The sequence below is a fragment of the Malania oleifera genome, chromosome 9 (assembly GCF_029873635.1).
Source record: "Malania oleifera isolate guangnan ecotype guangnan chromosome 9, ASM2987363v1, whole genome shotgun sequence".
Lineage (NCBI taxonomy): Eukaryota > Viridiplantae > Streptophyta > Magnoliopsida > Santalales > Ximeniaceae > Malania > Malania oleifera.
In genome coordinates, this window is record NC_080425.1 from 3953960 (window position 1) to 3973121 (window position 19162).

Sequence of the window (19162 nt, forward strand, 5' to 3'; positions counted from 1 at the left end):
TCGCTTGTCTCAAAAAGTAGCACTCCACCAACTAGGATCAGCGACAATTTGGATTTGACTTGTTGCGTGATCCTAAATTTTAGTATTGAAAATATAATTATATAGTTTTAAAAAACATAATTAATAGAAATATTGAATTGTTTTGGGCTCGAGTCTTTTATGTTGACCTTTATCATTAGTATTATTTTTTTTCTTTTTTTGAAAAAAAGATTAAAAAGTCACATGGGCCAATTTGGAGAAGGGGCTCGAGTTCCATGCCTTCAAATTATTCTCACCACTCACCACTAATAAATATCCAAGCAATCACACGCAGAGGTCTCCCCACCGTATCTAAAGCCACCAAGCTGTCACCGTCGACATATCACCAACATACCGTACCCCGACGGTGCGTACTCTCTCGCTCTCTCTCCACTGTTTCTCTCTCTTCCACGCTACCCACCAAGCCCTAGTGAGAGAAAGAATGGGAGAAGGGAGAGAGAGAGAGGAGGAGACGGAGAGTGGGGAGATGAAATGTATTAGCGACTAGTCTCTCTGTCCCGACGTTATCTCTTCAAACCCTAATCTCTCTCTTCCCATCTCTGTTCTTATCTCCTTCCGTACAGTAAAACCCTAGCTTCCTATCCTTGTTTCAAAACCCTGAAGTTTCCTTGTCCTGGAAGTCTAGGGTTTATGTGTTTTGGATCTGTTAGTATGTTTCGGCGGAGACGCTGAAGATCCCCGGCGATAAAGAAGCTGTTGGGTTGGGGCTTGAGGGGTGAAGAAGAGTGAGAGATGTACGGAGACCGGGGGGTTGTTGGATCGAAGGCTGGTTCCGTCCACGTCGATCGGAAGCGGATCAACGAAGCCCTAGACAGGCAGTTGGAGCGATCGTCGCCGTCCACGTCCAAGGGGTTGAATGGCAAGGATAGGGACAGATTGGCGGCGCAGTCGATAGTGAGCGGCAGGTCCCTGTCCGATCGGAGGGAGACTCGTCCTGCGCCTCTGTCCAAAGGCAAATGCTCAGGTGTTCACTCTTTTCCTCTCTGTTTGCGCGTCCGCCTTTGCTTTTTTGTTTGGCTAGGCTAGTAAAAGTTCTTTTCTGTGTGGTTCTTTTGCTTCGGGGGTTGCTTCGGGGGCTGTGAAGTCACGCTTCTGTGTGTGTGTGTGTGTGAGAGAGAGAGAGAGAGAGAGAGAGAGAGCTCTTCTTTTTTTGAGGCCTGTAAAGTTGATGGCTTTGTTTTTGGGTGTGTAATTTTGCTTTTAGTTCCTTTGTTTTTTTATTTTTTTGGGGTGGTCTCCTGCTGGTGACGAGTGATTTGTTGAATTGGTGTCCCATGTTTTTGCTTAGATTATTAATGAACAAGTACATTGTTTGACTAAAAACTAAATAGTATTATGTAGCTTTTAAACATTTTCATGATGCTTATAGCCAATTGTCTGATATTCAGTTGTGGTTGAAATGCGGTGACAGTTTCAATTTCTCCCCTTCTGCCCCTGTTTTGTCTTTATTTTTCCCTGGGTCATTTTGCGGATAATGGTTAACTTTGTGATCGGTGATTGATGTCAGGGTGGATCAACTTATTTTTTGAGATCAAACTTTGTCATTTACTTTTTTCTTTCTTTGATTACAAAATGATGCCCATGTTTTGCTGCTTAATTTTTTTCTAGCTAAGAGACTGTCAAATGTTTAAAACCTGAAAGAACACAGTTAGGGATTAGATATAATGAATGTGGAATCAATTTTATGGACAATAGCTGTCAAGAAGCATTAGTAGTCGGGTATGTGAAGCTAGGTTCTCATAGAGATAGGCACATGGTGTTTTTCTTCAATAAGACTGGAGAGCCACTGGATGTCACATGATTTGGTAAGATTCCTTAATTAAAACTGTAAGTCTTGGAATTCAATTGTGGCACGCTGATGTCCAATATGATATGTTTTTAGTTTCATAGACTCAAAATTGTTGAGCTTCAAATTCGCAGAAGGAAGCCTGTCACCATGTAGCTGAAAATAAATAGGATCAACAGAAAATAGTTTGGGATTTTAATAACCTGCAACCAAATTTAGCAAAAGTTCTGTTGGTCTAGTGATGAATGATTGAAAGCAGAATACAAGCTTGCAAGGTCTTCAACTTGATGATTTGTCAGTAATATGTCATGCTCAAGCACACCAATGTCTAGTAGTGTTTGATAATGCCATGAACACATGATTTTAATTGGGTGTTTGACAATACAAGCTTGCAAGGTCTTCCACTGCATGCTTCTCTCCCTTTTCTACAAGTAGTTTTTTGCTGATGCAGAAATGTCATTTTTTGCATGTAAGCAACTGTCATCAAGAGGATATTAGAGATGGATTCTTTCTAAGGGGAGTGCAGGATGTGAATTTTAAGAAAAATACAAAGCTTTCATGCTAGGATAATTAAGTAGAAAATTCCTAGTCTCAGGCCAGGGTAATTGCATGGAAGATATAAAAAGATATGCTTCCTTTTGTACCTCGGATGAAGACTTGTAGTTTTTCTAGGCTGCCATTGTTTATGACTGATTGTGCTTGGTTAGTCCTTGCATGACATTTATTCATACAGATACTGTCAACACTCGTTCAAAGCAATGTTATTTATCCGCGCTTCTTAGATAAGCAATTGGAATTTATATACAGAAAACCTCAGAAGAGGGAACTGTATGGAACCTCGACCTCGGATGAAAAGCAAGCAATTGGGGAATGAGATGTGGGATTCTTATGGGGAGTTGTACAATCTCAGCTTCTTGCGTAGAGGCGGAGATGTAATGAAATGGAGATATGAAAAGAAATCTGCTTTCACTGTCAATTCCTTTTACAGCCTCATAAATGGAAGAACAAAGTCCAAATGGAAGGCTGTGTGGAGGCAGGGGGTTCCCTGGGAACTTCCCTTCTTCATTTTGGGAAGCAACTTTGGAGGCCATTTTTACAAGGGAGAACCACAGAGACAAGGTATCATTTGCAGTAACTACTGTTTGTTTGTGCAGTAGAATGAGAGATGCACAATCTGCTTCTTCACTGTTCCAAGACCAGGGAGCTGTGGGGGCTCATCCAGCGGTGGTTTGAAGTCCAATGTGTGATGTCAATGGTTGTATTGCAACCTTATGGAGATGGAGAGCTAGCAACACTGAAGTGGCAGGATTGAAGTGTAGAAAATGGCTGCCATGTGTTTGTTCTGGTGCATATGAGGGGTATTTGACGGAAGAGCTTTTGAGGGGATGGAATTATCTGTATAGAAATTAAAAGATCCCTTGAGCTCAGTGAGTGGTTAGACCTTTTTCTCCTTTGATGTTTTGCCTTCTTACATGGGTGGCATTTCCTTGATGCCAAGTAATGCCCACGTGGTCGCTCATCGTGTGTATGGGAAACTCATGAAGAACAAGCATATTGTTGGAGAGAAGAACGCAGGGAAATGATGGGAGTCGAACCTATATATGCATTTTCCATGGCCAATGAGCTTGATGAAATCCATACAATAGCCCAAACAAGGTGGGAAATAGGAATTGATTTTGGAACCACTTAGTCCTAGGGCTATAGCCATTTTTCCTTTACCATTGGGCCGAGGCTATGGGTGGCAGTGTCATTACATTCTAAGTTTCTAACTGGTCATTGATATTGAAACACAAGTAGTTAAGTCATTTGGTTACTTGGAGAAATTTAATTGAGCAACATGGAATCATATGATTTGATAAGAAAAATTTAAATAAGAAAGAATTGACTATTTCCTGATTCTCAATTTGAATCCTATGATTGACTGAACAAAATTTATATTTTTGATTTATTAAGCATTAACATTTAACCTGGGTCCAATAAATCCAATTGGTTTCTTATCCAACCCAACTATTTAAAGATCCATTAAAAGTCATTATTTTTTAAGGAAAAAATCTTAAAACCTTTATAAAAGGCCTCGAGAACAAAAATTTTTGTTTTTACCTTTCTTTTGAACTATTTTTTAAAACTTTTTCTAAAGAGTTTGATCGTCTTGTATTGTCTCCCCATGTGTGTATTGTACAATAAATTTTTAGAATTTGTGCTGAGTCTTATGATTTGATTTGATTCTTGATTCACAATTTTAATATGGTTTTATGAAAAGTGAGTAATGATTTTGGATTACAACTTAAAGAGCCATAAATTTGAAAAGCCAACCATATTGGAACATTACCTTGGAAGTTGTTTTTTTTTTTGTGTGTGTGTGTGTGTGTTTCCTATTTTAACGTTTGAATTGTGAAGAGCAAAATTATTCTTCAAAAAATAAGTGGCATTTTTTAAAAATCAAATATTTTTTTGATTATTGTAAAAAATAATGTCTTTTAAATATAAAACATAGGGATATTAGTTAAAAATATTTTCTTTTAAAAAGGGCTATAAAAATTAAATGTTATTGAATAACTAATAAATAACATAAAATAACAAGATCCATGGAACATACTGGAAATCAGTGTAAACATGGAGCCCTAAGTAGCTCAATAGGCAGGCCTGAAATACAAGCTGTTGATGTTAAATAGCTGCAGCTGCTATTGTGAAAATCACATCAAAATATTTAAATGATAAGAGAGAGGCTGTCATGGGTCCCTCTCCCCATAGTGCTTGGGTATGGCTGTTGGGTCTGGCTCAGCCAGTGGCAGGATTGTTGAAAACAGGGTATGCTAGAGAACACGACGATGACAACGAGTTCACCAGTTGCAAAAGTAGAGCATCTTCTTCTGTTAGGGCTACAAAGGAGCCAAGATGAGCTCAAATCAAGCTTGAATGTACTTAGTCAAGCCCATTCATTTATGCAAATGAATGAGTTAATGAGCCCTCACTATCACTAACTCGAGGTAGTGAGATGCTCATGAAAAGTTTGGTTCTTTTGGAACCTCTCACTGAGAGGTGAGTGTTAGGCAAACGGTGAAAATGGATTCTTATTAATATCACCTTAGGGATTTTTGTCCCCGCCAAGCCAGCTTATTAGCCTTGGGCATTGGCCTTATCACTAAATTCTGATAATGGATTTTGTGGTAGCAAGCCCACACATAGCCCATACTTTTAAGCTTACTACAGTCTATTGAGTGTAGTTCAACCTGGTTAAATTAGCCCATAAATGAGCGTAATCCAAGCCTACTAGGTGAACCCAACCAAGCTTGCAACTTAGTCGATCAGAAGTCGACACGAGTTAGAGTCCATTCATTTTCAGGTTTGGCTTGTTTATTTATCTCAAAAGTGGGGTTGGGAACCACTCATTTATCTAATTAATGAAACTCAATAAGCTCTTACTGAGTCGAATTCCCAAGCAGCTCGTGAGCAGCTTGGTTCGTTTGTAGTTTGCAATCCTAACTTCTGTGAAGTTTGGGGGGAACGCTTTGTCTCTCACATTGAACATCAAAGTGGAATTGGATCCTAGCATGCTTTTAAATGGCGGCTGCGACCATTACATAATGCTGTTTTGTAACATTTTTTTGGGTCTTCAATATCGTTACACACCGTTAAATCCGTGGGAAGAAAAGGCTCAACTGTTGCCGCTGTTATTGATTGCTACTGTTATGTAACACCCGCTATGCCTGATATGTGACCACTACATGACTGTTACGGCTAAAAAATATTTTTTATTAAAAAAAAATTCTTCTCACTTTTATTTATTTCCCTTTCATAAATTATTCTTTATAAGTTATGAGGAGAGGGGGAAGACTATAATGAGGATGATAATGGATTAATGATACAAAAATTATTATTTTCTTTTTAATGTTCACAAGATATGCATTAACTAACAATTTGATATGAACCCTATTTTGCATAATATTTGTAGTTTTGAATTTTTTTCTATATTTTTCAACTTCAGCATTTGTTTCTTTTCTAGTTTATTTTCTTGTTTAAGTTTATTTTTTTTGCAAAAGTTAAGATACTTTTATTATGAAAAGGGAATATAAAAATACCAAAGTGAAACTAATAAAAAAGATTAGGAACGACTTCAGAACTTAAGCAAAAAACTCAAAACACTTAACATTTATACATCTGATATTAATATCTTTTATAATACCTAGAGCTGCCAAATCTTGAATTGTCAAAACTCCTGTATATAAAGCTGTATTTCTGATTTTCCAAGAATGATAAACTGAAGCAGCATGTATGATCTTTGCTAATTCATCTTCCTAGTCTTCCCCAGGTTAAAAAGCTATGTTAAATTTGTATCCCTGTCTAAAAGAATACTCTGAACTCTAAATTTAGAACAAACTGTGCTGGAAATCTGTTGGGTAAAAGCACATTCAAAAAACAAGTGCTCCCTTGTTTCTGTGCCTCTCTTACAGAGGCTGCAAGTAGCATCAACAATTCTCCCCCAACGAAGCAATTTATCTTTTGTATATAATCTGTCCTTAATTGCTAACCAGCAAATGAAATAATGTCTCTGAATACCATTCTTGTTCAAGTTGTTAGTACTTATCCATGTAATGATAAATTTTTGATGATATATTATAGTCCTAAAGCTTGTGCTATAACTTGTTTGTCTAAATTTATTTAGGTTTTTATACTTTAACAAATAAAATAATAGAACTTATTTAATCCATTGTATGATTTGTATGTCTAATGTGCCTAATAGATTGGTGGAGTGTAATGAAATTTGTTTTATAATTAATTTATCAAACACACGATTAATGAGAAAATGAAAAAGTATACATATGTCAATATTGGTTTAAAACAAGTGTAAAATGTGTTGCCCTTATTAAACAATGTTAGTAAGTTGAACTAAAGGATCTAAAATACAATATAATTCTTTTTAAGAAGAATTAGCAGCTCAAAAGATGCAAATTTACCAAAATACATAAGATTGTGTGTGCTTGGTAAAAATTCACAGTCACTACATCCACTTCCCATTACGTAACATCTACTACTCTCACTCCCTGCTGCACTTGTTACATTCACATTATGCTATTGGCTACTGCTATTTGAAACCATGGATCATAGGGCCATTTGGCTCATTTGCACCTTTGCAACCCTAACTTTGGTGAGGTTTTAAGAGAAGCCTTTGTCTCTCACATTGAACATCAAAGTGGATTTAGATCCCAGTACCTTTTGCTGTCCATTCATCCTCAACATTGAGCGCAGGTTTGAAGGTAGAGAGAACTCGAACAAGTCTCATTTTTGTTCTTTGCTACAAGCACGAGATCAAAAAAGGGAGAAGGGAGTGAAGAAAGGGGTAAATGTGTCTAAATTGGGTGATAGCATTGGTGTTGATCACATTGGGGGCAAATACTAATTGGTTCAGAGGGCTTTTAGCACCCATTTAGTGGTTGAATAGAAAACATCGCTTCACTTAATATTAGGCCAAAGAGCCTATCCTATATTTAGAGTATTAAGTGCAAACAAATTCCTTCAGAAATTTGTGTCCCGCGTGGCTAGCCAGTTCTTTCCTCTAATCCTGGTTTGGTTGAGGCTTCGTCATAATGCTCTCATCAGCTCTTTCGTTTCTTCCCTTGGGGATGGGGTGGGGGGGTTCCTCTTCATGGGGTTTCCACTTTTTTAAGGAATGTCAATGAAAGAGAGGTCAATGAGCTTTTCTTCCTAGACCATCACATGAAGGAAAGCTCTTCCCTAACCTTTTTCGAGTATGTTCACTTCAAAATATGTCTAGATTGCAACCTTGGAAAGGATTAACATATATGATTTGCTTCCGAGAATGCCCTACAAGGCTCTCAGTCCCAACATGTGTGTCATGAGTCATGAATGGAAATGAATGCTCATCTCTTTGTGCATTTGGCAACTCAGCTTTGGAAAACTCTCGTTTTTTTGTGCTGCAGAAGGTGGGAGAGCTATTATAGACTAATTATAGGCACTTTGACAAAAACAGAAACAGTAGAGTTCTTTTGAGTGCTGCATTTTTCACCATTCTTAGGATTTTTTGGATTGAGAGTAATACTAGAATTTTTTATTGGTCACGCAACCTGCTCATGTCTATTATGGGATAGAGTGATCTCCAAGTGATCTTCCATGCTTCCTTTTGGGTGCGCTCTCTTGTTTTTTTGTGGGGTTTATCTCTATCTGATCCCAAAAGGGATTGGAAGGCAGTGCTTTTGTAATTAAATATACACATTTTTTTTTTTGTTTTTTCTGTTCTTTTAATCTTTGGCGAGGACTCTTTGTCCTCCGAGACTTGTATTCTGCTTTTTGGATGTTAATAAATTGTCTTCTGTTATCCTAAAAAAAAAAGCCCGTAAATCCTTTTCCCTGAACCACAATGATATCTGATTTTTTTTTTACATTTATACCAAGTTACCAACCATTATTTGTGTCTCTATGTGCTGTACAGGTTGAAAGAATTTATGTATTTCCATGAACCACGTCTTATAGTTCCTTACGAGTGGCGAATTGAAAAACCCTGTGATTCAACCATGTTGAAAAGAACAGAAAATATTGTGTAGGAAAAAAAGCCTTCACAGATTATTTGCTAATCATTGTATGACTGCCACAAGTTGTGTAATTTATGCAAAAGCAATTTTTGGTTGGGCTTTTGCTGTCCTGAATGGTATTAAGGCATTGGCAGTTATAGGACAAGTTAATCTGTCTGAGGGTTGTCTGTTTTTTCTTCCTTTTCTAATGATATTTGCTGAGTACATAGTATCCTTGTCCTATTTTTTGTTTATTATGTTTTTTTGTTTTATGTTTTGTTTGTTTTTTTTTGTTGTTTTAGCCTTTTATTGATTATTGATTAATTTAATGTAAAAAATGTCATGTAATGAATTGCAGAGGAATCTGAAACAGATAGTGAAGAGTCAGATGTCAGTGGTTCTGAGGGGGACGATACATCTTGGATTTCTTGGTTTTGCAATATACGAGGGAATGAGTTCTTCTGCGAAGTGGATGATGATTACATCCAAGATGATTTCAATCTCTGTGGGTTAAGCAGTCAAGTTCCTTATTTTGAGTATGCACTTGACTTGATTTTGGACGTTGAATCATCTCATGGTAAGAACATTCGTGGACTTCTGTGGCTAGATTATTTCCTTCAAGTTTGTTTAATAAATTAAAGTGATATTGAAAATATGTTAGATAAGGCTTGGGATGCCTAAAGTGATAATCAATGTTGCCTTGATAATATCTACCTATCAGAAGGTTGAAATCTTAATTACTCCAACAGCCCAAATTTTTAAGGCAATTCTTGTGCAGCTTTCATCCTGTATTAGCTAAAAATGGGCTATTTTAGGTTTTTTTTTGTTTAAATTTTCATTTCATCCATCTAGTTTTAGATTTAAATTTTTAAATCCATGCTGTGTTACTGTTGGCCATTTTTACACCAACATTTAGCCAGTTGTTGAAGTGGGAGCTTGATTTATTAGTCAGTCATTTTATTAAAGTTGGGCTATAAACTGCTGCTGATTGGAAGGCCTAATGAGGTGTTGTCTTATGTTGGAATGATTTCCCTTGGTAATGGCAAACTCTCATTCACATATTTTCTTGCATTGTGCTGGTGTTTGGAGTATTTGGAATAGAATTTTGGGTTTGTTGTGGTCGGTTTGCCCAGATTCTTTTAATTTTTGGTTTTTTAAAGGTGTAATAAGGTTTTGGATTGTACTGTGTTTGCTGTGATTTGGTGTCTTTAGTTGGAGAGGAATACCTGGATCTTTAAGGTTGACATTTGCCTTCAGATCTGTGTTGGGAAAAGATTGTTTTTCTTGCTTCCTTATGGGCTTATGTGGGAGAATGTCTTATCCAACATTTCTTGTATTATTTGGTGGAGTTATATGTGATAACCATGTGTTAACCTTTTTTTACAAGCTGGAGAAATGAGAGATTTCCTTTGGTCTGGGTTTGGGGAGGAGGAATCATTTAATTAACTGGGGCGTTGTTGTATGTCAAGTTGGAGCAGGGGTTTGGATCTTGGAAAGTTGATGCTTAGAAACAGTTCCCTTTTGGCTAAATGGCCTTGGCAGTTCCACTTAGAGGATTCCTCTCCATGGTCTCCAAAACTCCAATTCTATTTCTTGTGATTTTGAATTAGAAAATAAAATAAAATTAGAAGAACCAATCAAGAAATTTTTGAGCAATTAAATAAATAATGACTAATACATTTATTATAATGCCTGCATAATTTGAAACACTCATTTCCCACACATCTTAAACTTACTTTTATTATAAGGTCCCACACAATTTAAGATATGCATTTCTTGGACTCTTTTCAAAAGGAAATACATTTGTTAAATGCATAGCAAATATATAGATTGTGTGTTTTGTTTTAAAAAATATCATAAAATGTCAATTTAATTTTTTATTAGTCATTTAAAATCACTTACATTATTATATACATGCTATTAGTTGACAATGTGATAACATCATATTTTAGCAGTGTTTTAAAAAGGCGTTCATGAGGGCTGCGCCTTGATGCATTTGAGCGTAAAACACCCTAAGGTGTAACTTGAAAGGCGTAAATTCTAAAATGCGTACGCCTCAAGAGAGAATGCATACACCTTAGGAGAAAAGTGCACCTTTTATGCTTCAGATGGGAAGGTGTACGCCTTTTAGGAGCATACTGGTTTAAAATATTTATATAAAAAAAAAAGCACAGAATTGATAAGGCTTTGACGAGTGTCAAAACCCCCCCTCTCTCGACGAAGTCTTCTTTCTTCCAAGCTTCTGTCTCTCTCCAACGACTCCTCCAGCTTCTCGTCTCTCTTTGACGAGTTGACGACCCCTTCCGACGTCTTGTCTCTCTCAGACCACCCCTTTGGACCTCTTGTCTCTTTCCAAGCTTGCGTCTGGGTTCGAAGACTCCTCCAGCTTCTTGTCTCTCTCCATCAAGTTGACTACCCCTTCCGACCTCTCATCTGCCTTCGACGACCCCTTCCGATGTCTCGTCTCTCTCCGACGACCCATTCGGACCTCTCGTCTCTCTCCAGAGACCCTCTACAGTCTCTCGTCTCTCACCGCGACCCCCTACAGCTTCTTTGCTTCAAGGTCTCTTCTCAGTCTGAGTCCTCTCCTCGAATTAATTTGAGTATTCGACTCTCTCTCTCCAGTGCTGTTCATCGCTGACTCCCAGGAGACTTTCTAGCTTTCTGCCAATGTCTTTAAAAATTATGTTTTTATTTTTTTCTCCATTATAGACCCATTGTGGTCCACCCCTTCCCCGGACCCTGCATATGTAGGAGCTTTGTGCACTAGGCTGTCTTTTTTATTCTAAAATTTTTCTCATTTTATACTATATATAAAATTTTTTTTATTTATTAATTATTTTAAAAAATACAGTCCCAAAATGCTTATGTCTTAACGCCTTGAGGCTTACTCCTCGCCTTGTGGAGGGTAAAACGCCTTGCCTTACACCTATGTCTTTTAAAACATTGTATTTTAGTAATCGTGCAGCTACCATTTTTGACAACTTTACAAATATGTATTCCAAATTTGATGTGGTGTTCTTTTGGGTCTCACATATTAAGTTTGACTGATGATTGCATGGGACCATCTCACATATTAAGTTTGAGTGGGGATTGCATGGGACCAAAAGTGTATCACATTGGATTCTTGACATAATGTTTGTAAGTTTTTGGGAATAGCATTTTCCTTTTAGTTAATTATTTAGATATTGGTTAATCAAATTGAATGAGCAAATTGGATAAGAAATAGTTAAAATAAGTTATATATCTTTACAATTTATTATTTTATGTTTTAAATTATATTTTACAGTAGTATGTAAACATATATATTTCATAGTGCTTAATAAATTAAGAGTAAAAGATCCCATGTACTGTACGATTCTCTACTAAAAGATCCCATGTATTGTATGGTAAAGACGTTAGTTTAGGAAACTGGGATTAGATTAGCAACTTGGAATATAGGGACACTTATGGGTTAAAGCATGGAAATTGTGGATACAATGATTAGAAGATGAATTAATATAATTTGCCTTCAAGAAACTAAGTGGGTGGGGGAGAAAGCTAGAAAAATTGATAAATCAGGATTTAAACTTTGGTACACTGGAAAAGAAAAACATAAGAATAGAGTGGGCATTATTATAGACAAAAACTTAAAAGATAGCGTTGTGGATGTAACTAAAGTAAGCGATAGAATTATAAAAATCAAGATGGTATTAGGACAAGAGATAATAAATATCATTAGTGCTTATGCTCCTCAAGTTGGCTTAGCAGAAAATCTTAAGAGACTATTTTGGGAAGATATGAATAGTATTAGACAAGGCATACTAGAGACTGAGAAAATATTTATAGGAGGAGATTTGAATGGACACGTTGGAAGAGATAATAAAAATTATGAGAGGATACATAGAGGATATGGATATGGAGACAAAAATGAGTCTAGGGAGATGATCTTAGACTTTGCTATGTCATATGATTTTAGTATAATGAATACTTGCTTTAAGAAGAGAGAAGAACACTTAATAACCTTTAAAAGTGGACAAAATAGAAGTCAAATATATATTTTTTAATTAGGAGGGTAGATCGTTTATCATGCAAGGATTGTAAAGTTATTCCAGGTGAAAGCCTAACCACACAACATAGAGTCTTAGTGTTAGATATATGTATTAAAAAATGGAAGAAAAATGATAAAATAAACCAGTGTAGATGGTGGAACCTAAAAGGAGAAAATATAATAAAATTTAAAGATAAAATGATCAAAGATGGGGATTGGACCTTATAGGATGGGATAGATACAAATACTCATTGGAATAGATTAGCTAGCTCTATTAAAAAGATAGCTAAAGAAATTTTAGGTGAATCAAGGGGAAGATTCTCGAATAGCAAAGAAAGGTGGTGGTGGGCTAAAGATGTACAAAAAATCATAAAGACAAAAAGAATTTGGTATAAAATGTGGCAAAAATGTAGAAATAGAGATAACTTTGAAAAATATAAGGAGGCAAGAAAAGATGCAAAAAGGGCCGTTAGTGAAGCTAAATATAGATCATTTAATAGTTTGTATGATAGATTAGGTACAAAAGAAGGGGAAAGATATATATATTTAAACTTGCTAAAGTTAGAGAAAGGAAGAGCAAGGACTTAGGAAATGTAAAATGCATAAAAAATGAGGATGATATTGTCTTAGTTAAGGACGAAGATATTAAAGAAAGATGGCGAAGTTACTTTAGTAGGTTGTTTAACGAAAACCAAATAGAAGACTTAAACTTAGAATTGTCAAATGAGGAAAAGACTAAAAATATAAGATTTATTCGCAAAATTAGAGTTAACGAAGTTAAGTTTGCACTAAAAAAGATGAAAAATGGGAAAGCTATGGGACCGGATAACATCCCAATTGAAGTTTGGAAATGCTTGGGTGATAACGAAATTATATGGCTAACTAATTTATTTAATACAATTGTAAAAACTAAGAAAATGCCAGATGAATGGAGGAAAAACATTTTAATACCTATATACAAAAATAAAGGAGAAATTCAAAATTGTAATAACTATCGTGGAATTAAACTTATGAGTCATACGATGAAGCTATGGGAAAGAGTAGTTGAACAAAGATTAAGGTTAGAGATGAAGATCTCAGAAAATCAATTTGGTTTTATGCCTAGGAGATCTACCACAAAAGGTATTTATCTTTTAAGAAGATTAATGGAAAAGTTTAGGGAAAAGAAGGGGGACTTGCATATAATATTTATTGACCTTGAGAAAATATATGATAGGATACTTAGGGAAGTTCTATGGTGGGTTTTAGAAAAAAAGGGTATATGTTGTAGGTACATCGATGTCATTAAGGATATGTACGATGGAGTAATGATTAGTGTAAGGACTATAGATGGAGAAACTAGAGAATTTTCAATTACCATAGGTGTACATCAAGGATTTGCTTTGAGTCCTTGTCTTTTTGCTTTAGTGATGGACCAATTGACTAAGAGTATTCAAAAGAAGGTTCTATGGTGTATGTTGTTTGCAGATGATATTGTATTAATTGACGAAACTAGGGATGGAGTAGAGACTGAGTTAGAATTATGGAGAGAAGTTTTGGAATCTAGAGGCTTTAGGATTAATAGAAATAAAACAGAGTATATGAAATGTAATTTTAGTAATGATTGGAGGAATATTGGAGACAAAGTTAAACTTGATGATAAAGAAATAAATAGCACTTGTAGATTTCGATATCTTGGATCTATTATGCAAGTTGAAGGAGAAATTGAAGATGATGTAATGCATAGAGTTAAAGCAGGTTGGGTAAAATGGAGAAGTGCTTCAAGTGTGCTATGTGATCGTAGAATACCCTTAAAATTGAAAGGGAAGTTTTATAAGACGGCTATAAGACCAGTTATGCTATATGGATCGGAATGTTGGATGACGAAGAAACATAATATTCAAAAAGTAAAAGTTACTGAGATGAGGATGCTTAGATGGATGAGTGGTATAACATTGAAAGAACAATTAAGGAATGAACATATTTGTGGTAAGTTAGGTGTAGCTCCTATAGAAGATAAGATAAGGAAGGGACGACTCAGATGGTATGGACACTTGCAACATAGGCCTTATAGTGCACCTATGAGGAAGAGTGACTTAATTACTGTGGGTGGCAGTAGAAGGGGTAGGGGTAGACCTAAAATAACTTGAGAGGAGATAGTGAGTAAGGATTTAATATCCTTGAATCTATCAAAAGAAATGGTCCATGATCGCATAAATTGACAGAAAATGATTCATATAGCTGATCTCACTTAGTGGGACTAAGGTTTGGTTTTGTTGTTGTTGTTGTATGGGAATGGTTGGCATGCTAATATGGGACCTATATGTTCTTTGGAAAGTCTCTGAGGTTTATCTCTCATATCTACTCCCTTTCCATTCCTTATACAAAGTTTATTTTGAGTAATGACCTCGTATTCAGTTTTGGGAAGATATTTGGGTGGGTAATACTGAATTGTTTGTTTCTTTCCCTCATTGAATCACTTGATTTTGTAGCATAATGGTGTTATTTCTTCTTTCTTGGTTTCTGATTATCATATATGCATTCTTGGGACTTCCACTTTGGAGTTCTCTAAATGATAGGGAGGTTGAGTTGTCTTGTTTGTTGTTGTTTTTTGAAAAATTGACATCCTTCATTTGTAGTGGATGGTCATTTTTGGTCATTAGATTCTTGAGACGTTTATTCTTGTGATTCTTTCCTTGGTATTTTGACTAGCGCTAATTCCTCGTTTCTGCTTCATATAATAATTTGTAAGGCCAAAGTTTCTTATAAAAGGCTTTTTTTTTTATTTAAATTTTGTTGGTTGGTTCTTAATAGAATAACCAACAATCTGTTGCATAGTAAGAGACCTTCAAAGGCACTTTCTCCTGATTCTTCATCTAATGAAATCATCTTCTTTTTTTTTTCAAAAAAAGTATTTCTATTGAAACAATTGTTGCTACAGATTTGAAATTCTTTGCTGATCTAGCCTAACTGAGTTCAAATATATCATTTTTTACGCGCTCTTACAACTTGCTTAAGAAAATTACTTTCCGATTTTCTCAATGAACACTTTGAATTAGATCTAGTTTAATGTATGCATTTATTCTATGAACTTAAGTTGTTGGGTCTTTATAATGATCCAAGTTGGATTTGTTGGATTGGATAGGTAATATATTCACTGAAGAACAGAATGAATTAGTCGAATCAGCGGCGGAGATGCTTTATGGTTTGATTCACGTTCGATACATTTTGACTACTAAAGGAATGAACGCAATGGTGAGGTTTTCTATAAATTCACAGCTCTATCCTTTCATAAATTTATCAAAATTTGGGCACATGGAAAACATTATGCTACCGAAATATTTACAGTTGGAGAAATATAAGAACTATGATTTTGGGAGATGCCCAAGGGTTTACTGCTGTGGACAACCCTGTCTTCCAGTTGGTCAATCAGACATTCCTCGATCAAGCACTGTGAAAATCTACTGCCCCAAATGCGAAGATATTTATTACCCTCGATCCAAGTCTCAAGGTGGTATCCTTTATTACATTTACCCATTTTTCCCTGTTTACTGGCAGCTGCCATCTCTGCTTGCAGTTTTCATATTCAGGCTATTCTTGAGCTGCATCAATTTAGGTAGCAAAAATGGTCATTTAAAAATATGTTACTCTGTGGTGGGGACATGATGAATTCTCACTTAAATGTGTTTTTTGCCCTAAGTGGATAATAAACAATTCTGTGTTGCATCATTGTTAGGACTATTTTTCTGTGCATAAAGTTATATTCTTAACCATATGTAGACATTGATGGAGCCTATTTTGGAACCACATTTCCCCACCTGTTCCTGATGACATATGGGCATATGAAGCCGCCAAAGGCATCACAAGGTTATGTTCCAAGAGTTTTTGGTTATAAGATCCACAAACCATGAGATGCTTGGATTAAAAGCGTTGCAGAACATTGTTGAAGAATTGTACTTTGGATTCAGCAATCTACAAATTGTGTTAATGGAATGTCAAGCTGGCTTTTGATGAGAGTTCTCATCTGCCCTTATCATTGCATTGCCAGTTCTCTGTAACTTTTGTTTCTGCCTGGGAGCTGTGGTTTTGAACACTCAAGCAAACTTCAGAAGTCCCCCAAAATTTTAGAGGCCAGGTTCACTATTTTGTATGGGGGCAAAAGATTGAAAGGCAGGACGATTGTCAACCCTTGTATTTCTTTTCTATTTTGGCTGCCTACTTGGTAGGCTTCTGCAAGCCCTTCTTCCCCTCCCTCCCCAACTTTAATTTTCTTTGGCAGGGGCAATTAATTAAAATGCCTCATGATGGCTTCTTCTGTCCTCATTTTCTGTTTGTATTATTATGGGTGCAGAGTCTGGTAGGGATGGTCATTCGAGTCAGTTATGCACCATCCTCTTAAGACTCACATTTATGTTATTTGTCTATTCAAGTTTTTGAGTGCTTAATTCTGTCAAAAGTTTGGAGGACTTATGCAATGAAGTACTACAATTCGGCTATGTTTGATTCACAGAATGTCTCTTCATAAAAGTAAATATACACGCGGTTTTCATTCTATTCTGTCATATTGCCATTTTTAAGAATATGTATTTTGCCATGTAAATGTGACTGTTTTACAGGATTTTTAACTTGGAAGTTTATCTATACATATATTTTTCTTCTCTCTGCCTTAAAAGTGTTTTCAGTGCTTGGTATTGACAGCTTTTTTCCTTTCTCAGCGTTCTGCCTGTTGAAAGCAATGCAAGATTTTATATTCTGAAAGTTGCAACAATAATAGTTCATTCTACACGGTTTTGTTATCCATGACTTTTGAAGTTAGAATCAGTTCTACCTCACTGGAAAAATCAAATCTAACACTGGGGAAAGAGAGAGAGAGCTTGCTTATGATTTAGTCAAATGATTTAGACATTGGTGAGTTTAAGTATATTCAAATTAATTTGTCTACTAAGCTTCATACTGAAGCTTGAATTTGGTTAGTTTTTTTTGGTAAGAAGGTTTGAAACAAACATGATTGAGCCAAATGCCAAATAGTTAGTGAACGACTTGGCTCGTCTCCTATGGCCATGCCACAATGATTTGTCAAATAATGGGAGAAGCAGTGGTAAACCAAGAGTATACTGGTAAACAATATTTTGAGAATGGATGCTCTTCCACTCTCACTTAGCGTATCAGGCAACATCAGATTAACCTTCATCAATGTCAAACCCATGTCACTGAAAACAGCTGCTTGAAAATGCATTACAAACTCCAATCTCGTAACTCCTGCTCAGTTCCTATTAAAAGCATGTACTTTGGAGAAGCAGTTGGTCTTACAAAGTTGGTTTATGGATTGCCATTTCTATTGTTTCATGAATTATGGATTGAAAGGTTACTACATCTCAAAAGGTAGGAAAAAAAAAAAAAATGAGTTTAGGACAAAACGCAAAATCTACAAGAACAAATGGGGATGAGAGCGTGTATGTTCAGTAGTCATCTCTCTACCCTATAAATAGAGTGAAATGGGTATGAATTCTTTTGTATGCTTGTGGGAATTAGATAGATAAGTGCTAGTGCTTCTGCTATGAGAGTCAATATTATAGGTCTATTACAAATATTGGAAAAGGGTTTAAGGAAAAAATAAAATAAAATTGTGAAGATGAAGTTGGAATATTGCCAGGGCGATATTAGTTTGTAGGTTTTGCCTTTTGACATGATTTTGATTTTTGTAGTTAAAACTTCGATTCTTGACAAGTGCCCATCTTAAGAACCCAATCTAATTCTAGTTAGTATATAATATCTCTATGTCAAGTCCTAATTAAGCTAATTGCTTTAAGAGTAAAGAAACAAAAAAGAACTCTTATCAATTAAATCCTCATACATGAATATAGATGTGTTGTTCCATCTACTTACATCGACACTTTGCACAAATAAGTTTGCTAGAAACATCCCCCCAGGCCCTACCAAGATAATGAAATTCCCTCTGCCAAAAACGAAAGGGGATGGATGAAGTTTCCTCTGCCAAAAAGAAAGGGCATAGATGAAGTTTCCTAATCAACAAGAGTCATACAGTCTTAGCTAGCCGCCTTATATTAATTATGAGCTTTCCTGACAAGACCCAGATGAGGTTTTCTTTTCAATCTTCCATGAAAATGAAATGATCAAATTCAAAGAGGCTGCTTTTCATTTCCATCCATCCCTTTCCCTTTCCCTTTCCCCCCTTTTCTTTTCTTTGTATTTTCTTCATCCTTCCCTGATCTCATTCACCCTTCAAAATGTATATAGAAGTTATGATGGGGTCAATGACTCAGATTCCAATTGAATTTCCTTTCTTTGGAAAAAAAAAAAGAAGCCCTAGTGTACATTTTTGAGAGAGAGAGAGAGAGAGAGAGAGAGAGAGTGTGTGTGTGTGATGGGGACAATGGGGTACATGGGTTATGCATGAAAGGCCATGAAAAAGATAAGAAGGTGAAGCCACCTAGTTGTATATGACTATATATATATATATATATATATTATATAATATAGATGCATGTGAAGGCCTCACGTTCATTCCTTCAACTTGTTTTTGCTCTTAATATTTTGAAAAATCTACACTTGCTGAAAAATTAAATGGGTATCTGCCATTCTGGTGTTGACTATTACTACCTACCACAAATCAATAAGTAGTTACCAGCTAATAGAACAGAGTCAACATAAAATTCAATATATGGAAGAGACTCAGATTAGGTTCCATAATATGAGAGAGAGAGAGATTGTCCCACTAAATTTTTCCAAAAATAAAGTAGATTAGATGACCTACTCTTTACCTGAAATGTTTTTTTTTTA

At 35.8% G+C, this 19162-nt stretch overlaps 1 protein-coding gene across 4 annotated transcripts; it reads left to right on the forward strand.

Moving 5' to 3' along the window:
• Window positions 1-240: 240 nt before the first annotated feature.
• Window positions 241-16857, forward strand: LOC131164507 (casein kinase II subunit beta-1-like). Of its 4 annotated transcripts, none has more exons than XM_058121767.1 (5): window positions 241-1003; window positions 8711-8929; window positions 15507-15616; window positions 15710-15875; window positions 16142-16857. In XM_058121767.1, exons 1-5 carry the CDS (start codon window positions 772-774, stop codon window positions 16270-16272), a joined length of 858 nt encoding a protein of 285 aa, XP_057977750.1. In that variant the 5' UTR covers window positions 241-771; the 3' UTR covers window positions 16273-16857. The 4 variants fall into 4 exon arrangements, with proteins under 4 accessions (XP_057977750.1, XP_057977751.1, XP_057977748.1 ...); XM_058121768.1 differs by having other exon boundaries at window positions 15710-15872; XM_058121766.1 differs by having other exon boundaries at window positions 299-1003; window positions 15710-16857.
• The last annotated feature ends 2305 nt before the right edge of the window (window positions 16858-19162 follow it).

What these genes read in the sequence shown, in the direction of transcription:
- LOC131164507 (XM_058121765.1), top strand. Translation starts at nt 772, where the DNA reads ATGTACGGAGACCGGGGGGTTGTTGGATCGAAGGCTGGTTCCGTCCAC. An exon ending in GTCCAAAGGCAAATGCTCAG is followed by an intron (nt 1,004 to 8,710) that starts GTGTTCACTCTT and finishes AATGAATTGCAG; the next exon opens with AGGAATCTGAAACAGATAGT. An exon ending in GGACGTTGAATCATCTCATG is followed by an intron (nt 8,930 to 15,506) that starts GTAAGAACATTC and finishes TGGATTGGATAG; the next exon opens with GTAATATATTCACTGAAGAA.